This window comes from Mus caroli, chromosome 18, assembly GCF_900094665.2.
Source record: "Mus caroli chromosome 18, CAROLI_EIJ_v1.1, whole genome shotgun sequence".
Taxonomy (NCBI): domain Eukaryota; kingdom Metazoa; phylum Chordata; class Mammalia; order Rodentia; family Muridae; genus Mus; species Mus caroli.
The window spans coordinates 17,073,801-17,083,971 of record NC_034587.1 but is presented as its reverse complement, the minus strand read 5'-3'; the positions used below and the strand labels follow the sequence as shown (position 1 = coordinate 17,083,971).

Sequence of the window (10,171 nt, the reverse complement as noted above, 5' to 3'; positions counted from 1 at the left end):
GTGGGGGGGAGGGTATGGGGGACTTTTGGGATAGCATTGGAAATGTAATTGAGGAAAATACGTAATAAAAAAAATTAAAAAAAAAAGAAAGTGAGCGAGAGAGAGAGAGAGACAGAGACAGAGACAGAGACAGAGACAGAGACAGAGACAGAGAGAGGTGTATATGTTCACAGAGGCCAGAATTTTTGGATTCCCCTAGAGCTTGAGTTATAGGCAGTTGTGAACTTCCCGACATGGGTGCTGGGAACATACTAGGGTTCTCTGTAAGAGGTCTTAACTGCTGAACCATCTCTCTAGCTCCAGAAACCAGACTTTTTTTTTTTTTTTCATTTTTCTCATTTAATTTATTTATTTTACATTCCAATATCAGCCACCCCTTTCCTCCCAGTAACTCCTCACTCAGATCCTTCCCCGATCTTCCACTTCTCTGAGAAGAGGGACCCCTTCCCCCAGGTATCACCCCTGCTGGCTCACCAAGTCACTGCAGGACTAGCACATCCTCTCCCACTGAAGCCAGACAAGGTAACCTACTTAGGGATGCCAGATCCGTAGGCAGACAACAGGTTCAGGGACAGCCTCCACTCCAGTTACTGTTGGACCTGCATGAAGATCAAGCTGCACTTCTGCTACATATGCTAAGGGGTGAGGGGTCTGGGTCTGGCCCATGCTCACTCTTTGGTAAATGTTTCAATCTCTGAGAAACCCCAGGGATCCAGGTTAGTTGCCTCTGTTGGTCTTCTTGTGGAGTCCCTGCCCTCTTTGGGTTCCTCAATCTTTCTCCCAACTCTTTCACAAGACTCCCCAAGTTCCATCTAATGTTTGGCTGTGGGTCTCTGCATGGGTGGAGCCTCTCGAAGAACGGTTATGCTAAGCTCCTATCTGCAAGCATAACAGAGCATCATTAATAGCATCACAGGTTGGTTCTTGTCCATGGGGGTGGGTCTCAATTTAGGTTGGTTGGCCATTTCCTCTTGTCTCTACTTAATATTTGTCTCTGTATATCTTGTATGCAGTACACTTTTTGAGTCAAGTTTGTGGGTGGGGGCTAGAGAGATGGCTCATTGGTTAAGAGCACAGCCACATGGTGGCTCACAACCATCTGTAATGGGATCTGATACCCTCTTCTGGTGTGTCTGAAGACAGCTAATATATATATATATATATATATAATAAATTTTTTAAAAGCTGGGCAGTGGTGGCACATGCCTTTAATCCCAGCACTTGGGAGACAGTGACAGGCGGATTTCTGAGTTCGAGGCTAGCCTGGTCTACAGAATGAGTTCCAGAACAGCCAGGGCTACACAGAGAAACCCTGTCTTAAAAACACCACACACACACACACACACATACAAACCACAAAAAAAAATCTTAAAAAAAAAGTTTGTGAGTGGGTTGCTGTCCTCATGCCTCCACTGAGAGTCCTGCCTAGGTACAGGAGGTGGCCACTTCAGGATTCATACTAGGAGTCTACTATCCTTTGATGAGAATATTTATTTGTAGTATTTTTTGGCAGCAATTTGTCTGCAATGATTAGAATTTGAGATTACATAATTTTCATTAATTTCTTGTCTTCCAGAAATTTATGTAATAGAAATATCTGAGTAATTACTGAGGTTCTCTTTCTCTTTCTCTTTCTCTTTCTCTTTCTCTTTCTCTTTCTCTTTCTCTTTCTCTTTCTCTTTCTCTTTCTCTTTCTCTTTCTCTTTCTNTCTTTCTCTTTCTCTTTCTCTTTCTCTTTTTCTCTTTCTCTTTTCCTCTTCCTCCTCCTCCTCCTCCTTCTTCTTCTTGTCTTTTTCTTTTCTTTTTTTCTTTTTTCTTTTAAATGACTAAGTATACTAGCATGCAAGAGACAAGGTGGGAGGGCTTTGGGCTTGAGTCAGCCAGGGATGTGTAGAATTCTAGATCAGCCTTAAGTTACAGTGGTGGAACACTTGCCTAGGTTCAGTTCCCAGTAACATAGAGACATGCACACAGAAATTATAAATACACTTATTGCATCTTTTTATAGTAGCAAAAAACCAACATGTGATTAATTGGTGACTATAACTTAATAAAGTTTTTGCATATTAGAACATATATAAAAAAGCAAGAGATTGAGTATACTACCACTTGTATATAAAAATGTACATGTTTGTTTGTTTTCATATATGCATGTTAGTCACATAAGCACTCATGTATATGGAAAGAAAAACTGAAAAGGCAGCACCAAACTGGAAACACTGGAAACAGTCCTCTGCAAATGAATAGCTTGGCTTGGCAAAGAAACTTGCTTTTTAAAAGCAAATAAATAAATTAATTAATAAATTAATAAATATTTATGAGGGCATGGAAGTATGTCTCTAAGACTTTAAGACTGTTACAAAGATAGTTTATAATAGTGGTCTGTTTGATGTAAGTAATTTGTTGAAATAATTGCATTTAAAAGTCAATGTTTTCTGTTTTCAACTTTCCCTGGGGAAAATAATGGCAGCAGAACACATGGAAGGGCCTGGTAAGTTCAGCTTGAGGCTGAGGACCTAGAGAAAGTTGGGGAAAAGTTGTTGATTCTTAATCAGCACACTTCATCACTTTCTCCCTTCTCTCTGAAGCAATGGCTTACCAGGAGGGGAGGCAGAGAGGATAAGTGGTTACAGCTCCTGGGCGGGCAGGGCCAGGAAGGTGGGAACTGCTTGCCGTCCTCCTGCCCTGATTTACAAAGAGCCTGTGAAGAAATTGAAGGTTCCTTTAAGCAAATGTTCTTTAAAAAGTCATAAATCAGCCTGCATCATAGTCTACATAATCTAACCTGTATTCTTTGGGGAGAGGTGTACATTAAATATGCTACAGTCACCAGATAATATCCAGGTTGAAACTAAGTTGATAGAATTATTTTTATGTTTTGTGTTTTTGAGTTCATCTTTAGTTAGTATGTCTGTATTCAACTCTCAGTTTTATTCTGCTGCCCACTTTCAATTGTTCTGAGGGACTGCAGTTCTTCAGAGATTTACTACATAATGCACATCATAGTTGGCCATTTGGATTTTATTAAAAGGAACAAAAAAGGTCATTTTTTGTGAGGGAAGGCTTTTAAAATAAGTTGTGTGCTGCTTGGAGGAAGAATTGAGATTAGTTTTCACTTTCATCTCTGCCTTCTTCTGTTCTAAGGGACATATTGGCTGTATATCATATGCTAGGAAAGAAAAGCCCTTTTGCTTTCACTTTTGGTGCTAACTGTTTTTTCTTTTGTACATCCACAGGATTCTGATCTCCGAAGTGCCCTTCTTTTGGAACAGGCTGCACATTGCTTCATAAACATGAAGAGTCCCATGGTTAGAAAATACGCATTTCATATGATCCTGGCAGGCCACCGTTTCAGTAAAGCAGGGCAGGTAAGCACATTGTCTTTAAAAGGTTGTTGTATCCGGAAAGATACTCAGCAGTTAAGAGCTGTTCCAGAGAACCCGAGCTGGGATCCCAGCACCCACACTGAGTTCTTCACATCTGCCTGTAACTCTCAACTGCAGGGGTCTGACACCCTTTCCTGGACTACCAGGGTGCCTGCACTTGCCTAGGAACACAAACCCACATGTGTATACATGATTACAAGTAAAACCAAATCTTTTTAAAGGTTTTTTTGTTTTCATTTTCATCATTTATTTGTATATTCCTCTTTTTTTTTAAGATTGATTTATTTATTTCATGTATGTGAATACACTGTCACTATCTTCAGACACACCAGAAGGATCCCTATTACAGATGGTTGTGAGCCACCATGTGGCTGCTGGGAATTGAACTCAGGACCTCTGGAAGAGCAGTCAGTGCTCGTAACTGCTGAGCTATCTCTCCAGCCCCGTATTCCTCTTTTTATTTAATTTTTTTAGGAAAATGTATGGGCATTGATGTTTCGCTTGTATATATATCTGTGTGAGGATGTCAGATCCTGGAGTTACAGACAGTGGTGAGCTGTTGTGCAGTTGCTGGGAATTGAACCCAGGTCATCTGGAATGGCAGTCAGTATCCTTAACCACTCAGCCATCTCTCCATATTACCCCCTGCCCCCTTATTTTTGGTTTTTCAAGACAGGATTTCTCTGTGTAGCCCTGGCTATCCTGGAACTCACTTTGTAGACCAGGCTGGCTTCTAATTTACAGAGATCCACCTGCCTCTGCCTCCCAAGTGGTGGGATTCTTTTTTTTTGTTTTTTTTTTTTAAAGATTTATTTATTATTATACACTGTAGCTTTCTTTAGACACACCGGAGGAGGGCATCAGATCTCATTGTGAGTGGTTGTGAGCCACCATGTGGTTGCTGGGATTTGAACTCAGGACCTTCGGAAGAGCAGTCAGTGCTCTTACCGGCTGAGCCATCTCTCCAGCCCAAGTGGTGGGATTCTTGTCACACTTTTTTATGTTTGTTTGTTTGTTTCTGTATGTGTTCTCAGGTGTGTGTGCATGCAAGTGTGCACGTGTGTGCTCGTTTTTGTGTATGCTCATGTGTGAAGTGAGATTAATTACAGTCATGGTTGTCTTCCTTCTACAAAGTGACTCCGAATCAAACTCTGGTTGTTGGGCTTGCTGGCAAGCCTTTACCTTCTGAGAACTCTTGCTTGCTCTTACCTACTTGCCAACTTTTTATGATTTAACTCTAAAAGTTGAAATAAATTTTGCTTTCAGATAATATATTGGTAAAAAAAAAAAGATGAGATTTGGGGTTAGATATATACAGGCTTAAATGTTGATATATAAAGTTTGAATTTGGTTACGTGACTTTCCTGTGACTCAGGTTTTCCTTCATTGTGATTAGTGTTGTGTGTGTGAGGTCACGTGGTACTGTGGTATTGTATGCCTGGGATCAGAGGCAACTCTTTGGAGTCAGTTTTCTCTGTCACCTCATGGGGCTCAGGGATGCACTCAGACCATTAGGCCTGCATGCATGTCTCTCTTCCTGAGTCACCTCACTGGCCCCTCTGTCTCTCTAGTATAGGAGCCCACATCCTATAGGTTTATACCCCTATATTCAGGATGAGTCTTCCCCCGCCTCAGTTAAATCTTTCTGGACTCTCTCATGACACTCTCAGAGATGTGTTTCCACAGTGAGTCAAAATCCAGTCAGATTGGTACTGACAATCAACTTTTACACCTCACCTGTTCACAGAAAGAATTTGAAATAAATAAAGCCAAATTGAGCAATGAATATTTTTCTTAGAAGCTGATCTCAGAGAAATAAGGGGCAGGTGTCAGAACAGACAAACACATGCACACTCATACTGTAGATGACTGAGGAGACCTAACCTATGGTTCTACATAGAGTTGTGTGATGGTGAAATCATCCTAATTTTAGCTTCATTTTCTTTATCACATTCTCTTTTAGTGGATGAGCCAGTTTCTTGTTTATATTTGTGTATGTCTCTGCATGTGTTTGTGCTTATTTTCTTCCAGTTCAAGGCATATTTAAACTATAATACGTTTCATTTATTTTCTTACAGAAAAAGCATGCTTTGCGCTGCTATTGTCAAGCCATGCAAGTTTACAAAGGAAAGGGCTGGTCTCTAGCAGAGGATCACATCAACTTCACCATTGGGCGCCAGTCCTATACTCTGAGGCAGCTGGACAATGCTGTTTCTGCTTTTAGACACATTTTAATCAATGAAAGCAAACAGTCTGCTGCTCAGCAAGGAGCCTTCCTCAGAGAATATCTTTATGTTTATAAGGTAAATACTTCTCTCTAGGAATAAACATTTAAACTGTTTTTTAGTTATTATTTTCAGGAAAAAAAAAACATGCTTACTACTGGCCTGAGAATATAATAAAATGGCTTTATTGCAGAGTATGTAACTACCTGTCATAAAAAAGTTGTAGAAAGTTTCTTGGTTATAGATCTGTACTCCATGACCCTTACACAATTTTTAAAAGAGAATTTTAATATTCCAGTAAACATTGTTTTGTAGCTTTTCTTTTTCTTTTTAAAAAATATGTTTTTAATTAAAATAGAATTATATTATTTTCCTCCTTTTTTTTTTTTAAAGATTTATTTATTTATTATATGTAAGTTCACTGTAGCTATCTTCAGACACTCCAGAAGAGGGTGCCAGATCTTGTTACAGATGGTTGTGAGCCACCATGTGGTTGCTGGGATTTGAACTCTGGACCTTCGGAAGAGCAGTCGGGTGCTCTTACCCACTGAGCCATCTCACCAGCCCCCATCCTCCTTTCTTTTGAATTCCTCCCATACCCCCTCCTCTCAAATTGATACTCTTTTTTTGATTGATTATTTTTTAAATTTAAATTTATTTACTTATTTAATCATTTGGGTGTTTTGCTTATGTGTCTGTGTGTTACCTGATACCTGATATTTACAGAGGCCATAAGAGGTGTTGAATTCCCTGGGACTGAAGATACAGATAGTTGTGAGCCAGCAGTGCTGGGAATTAAACTGTAGTGCTCTGGAAGAGCAGCCAGTGCTCTTTGCTACTGAGTTTTCTTTCCAGCCTCTTTCTTCCTTTTGAAATAGAGCTCAGTCTTTATCTAGGCTGACCTCAGGCTCTTCATCTCCTGCCTTGGTTTCCCACCTATGGTACTACACGTGTACAACAGCCACACATGCCTTTAATTTGAAACTGTTTTTGGAGTCTTTACAAGAAATACTTTAAGATTTCTAGATTTGTTGACTATTTATTTATTTTTTTTATTTATGAGGCAGGGTCTTGTAGCCCAGGATGGCCTAGAATTAATTCATTGTGTATCTGAGAATGTAGACATGCTGGGCCTACTTTATTCCATCTTTAGAGGATTGCACTGATTTCACAAAGAAATGGTTCCTCCTGCCATCCTTAGATGGATGTGCTCCTTTCTCTTCCTGATAACAGATGAGGTGTGGGTTTATTGCAAGTGTTATCTGTAATGTAGGTAGATAGAACCATAAACCATTGCTGAATAGGAAACTTAAGATGTTTAAACCCTCCCCTTCAACACTTGTGAAAGGTTGAATATTTTAATCTTCCTATCAGGAATAACTTCTTTTAGACTACTTTAAAATCAGACCAGTTAAAATTTGGCAGGTAGAATGCTATATGTCAAAAAGAAACAGAATTCAGTAAAGTACCATTTGAGAGTTTAAAATGCAACGAAACAAAGGTCCTTCCTCGCAGTCGAATGCTCTCCTGGAAGGTGCTAGGCAGCCTCTGCCTGCTAGGCAGCCTCTGCCTGCCACTGGGCTATCTCCTCAGCCCTCTTACTTTGCCCTTTGACGTAGGGTCTTGCCGAGTTGCTCAGGCTGTCTGTGAACTTGACCCGAGGCTAAGACTCCTGAGTAGCTGGAGTTACTTGTAGGTCTGTACCACCAAGCCTGGCTAGCAAGGTTCTCTAGAGGTAGAGTAAATGATGTCTAAAGCTCTCAGTTGTAAATTTTTAAAGCTGGTATATAAACAAGTACTGTTTGTCTAAATTTTCTTGCATAACATTTTGATACCTTGTGAATTAAAAATTAGGAAACATGAAAAAAAAATGTAGTTTTCTTAAAAACTATTTTTTCCTTCTTTTGTATTTCTCCCAGAATGTAAATCAGCTGTCACCAGATGGCCCTTTACCACAGCTTCCCTTACCATACATTAACAGTTCAGCAACACGAGTTTTCTTTGGCCATGACAGACGACCAGCAGATGGTTAGTAAACTTTTACTTGGTCTAGTTACCTAATTACCTAATGACTATTTCTTGAAGTGTTCTTTGTCCAGTTAGAAATTATAGCCACTCCTTTATTGTTTTTCTTTCTAGTCCAAAAAGTAAAAATAATAAACCCAAAAGGTTGTGATTCCTTGGATCAACTTTTCTCACATAAGCAGTACTTATTACCGTTCACTTGGCAAGCATAGTTAATGTTTGTTATAGACTACATCCAGTGCATATAAACACCCTTAAATACAACATTCATTCCCTTTGTGAAATTACTGAGTTTAGTTTGTGTAAAATCATATTGTAATAAATGTGTATAAAAGTTAGCTTTTAGTTGATTTTTTTTTTCTGTTCTGCTACAAGGTCCCCAAGCTAGGTAGAACTGTGTGTAGACCTTGCTGTCCCTGAACTTGGAACAAGCCTTCTTTCTGCCTTTGTCTCTCAAGTGTGGGTTATAGTTTCGAGCCACCACACCCAGCTAGGTTAACTTTTTTATTATAAAAACATATAGAGAAGCAGCATGCACAGTTTACCTCTCTACTTGTAAGATTTTATTTTTAAGGTTAAAAAAATGTAGACAGAGTTCCTTGTAGTCCATACTACAAACTTTGTACCTTAAGTGGCTTTAAGCCAATCCTCTTGCCTCCTTCTCCCAAATGCTGGAACCTGGTCATATGTCATCATGCTTAATTTTGTGTGGTTCTGGGTACTGAATTTAGGACTTTGTAGTGCTGGGTAAGCACCCTCCAACATAGCTACATCACTACTCCCTTTTAAATAAATACAGTCTTTACCTCAGAGGTGAGGCCTGCAGAGGTCTTCACTCTTTGGATGTGTTAGTTCTTGATGAGTGGTGAGCTGCACGTTTTCATCATAGATGTTTTCAGCTCAAGATGTTTCTCTCTCAAATCAGAATTAACTTTATGCCACCACTGGTCTGCTTCTCTTCCCAGGCATGTTGCACACCAGGCTGGACTAGCAGTAGTGAAGCTTAAGCCGAGTGGGTGGGTTAGGCAAGATCTTGGTTGGCAGTAGTGTGGCAGAAACAGCCTTCTCCAGAGATGGTTTTCAGTGAAATGCAGAGAAGAGGCTCTCTTTATTGGGAGGAACAAGGGCTATGTAAACCTTGGAGAGTGGGTAGGAGTTTTCAGGGTGAGTGTACATCATTAGCTGGGGTATTCTGGGAAAGCATCATTTTCGTGAAGATACATTCCAGGTGCTTGCTGAACATATCCTTATAAGGTGAGAGAAGTTTAACCTGTAACCTGGCCACCTGGCTATGTGACTACCTCAGAGTGGCACAGGTGGGGGTCATAAGGCTACTTGCTCTGGAGCGTGCAAGCCAAGAGCACTGAGGAAGCAGCCCTACTCCTGCTGGTCTCAACCTCACGACTGGCTCCCAGTCACACTGTCTTCCAGCCTCACAACTTTACATCATGATTGTTTTTAATAGCCAGAAAACTTCGATGTATTTACATAATTTACATATGCTACAGGGCCTGAATGAACAGTTTCTACATGTTTGCTTTAGATAATGGAACATAATGTTGAGTGAAAACAATCATTTTCGGCTTAAATTTGAAATATAGAAACCAATTCTATGCATTGTTTATGTGCATACTTCTAATAAAATTTACAAGAAATATGCGGATATGCCCGAAAGTGCTAAGATTCAAGTACCAGGAGAAGTGAAGTCATTGGAGGTGATGGGAATGTTAGGATTGGAGGGAGTGTGGAGAGGCCCTTGATGTTGGCTAAAATGTTCTTTCTGTTAAAAAAAAAATCAGGATCATGAAATGAAAACTAACATTAAAATTTTTTGAGATATGGATTTGATTTGATGGCTCAAGAGGCATTAATGGTACTTGGTGCAATCAATGCTTGGCAACCTGAGTTCAGACCCAAGAAGCCACATCGTGGGAGTGGAGAACTGATGCCCAAAAGTTGTCCTCTGACCTCCACGTTTGTGCCAAGCATACACTCCCTAACACAAATAAGTAGATAAATAGAAAAATAAAGTAACTTAATGAAAAGCTCTAAGATAATAAACAATGGGACTGGAGAGACAGCTCAGTGGTTAAAAGCATGGGGCTGCTCTTCCAGAGGACATGAGTTCAATTCATAGTAGCTCATAAACTTCTGTAATTCCAGGTCCTAAAGCCTTCTTGTTGCCCTGGATACCAGGTGTGTAAATGGTACACAAACATGCAGACAAAGTACCCATAGACATATAAAATAAATAAATTTAAATTAAAAAACAAAAACAAGCAGTGGTAGTACAGGCTGTTAGTCCCAGCATCCTGGAGGAAGAAGCAGGTAGACCTCTCTTTGAGGCCAGCCTACTGAGGAAGTTCCAGGACAACCAGTGTACCCTACGCAGAGAACCCTGTCTTGAAAAACCAGAATAAATAAGGAATGAAGATACAAGCCAAGAGTGGTGGCTCATACCTTTAACCCCAGCACTTTGGAGGTAGAGACAGGAAGATGAGTTTCGTGTCATCCTTAAGTTAATTACCTAGTTTA

General features: G+C 40.0%; 1 protein-coding gene across 5 annotated transcripts in view; it reads left to right on the top strand.

Annotated features, from left to right (window-relative positions):
- Positions 1-10,171, top strand: part of Trappc8 (trafficking protein particle complex 8) — an 82,986-nt gene that overhangs the window by 40,633 nt on the left and 32,182 nt on the right. For all 5 annotated transcript variants that reach the window (XM_029471852.1, XM_021150458.2, XM_021150457.2 and 2 more), the window contains exons 12-14: positions 3,237-3,368; positions 5,465-5,689; positions 7,531-7,639. In XM_029471852.1, coding sequence (XP_029327712.1) covers positions 3,237-3,368; positions 5,465-5,689; positions 7,531-7,639 — 466 coding nt within the window. The remainder of the gene's footprint in view (positions 1-3,236; positions 3,369-5,464; positions 5,690-7,530; positions 7,640-10,171) is intronic.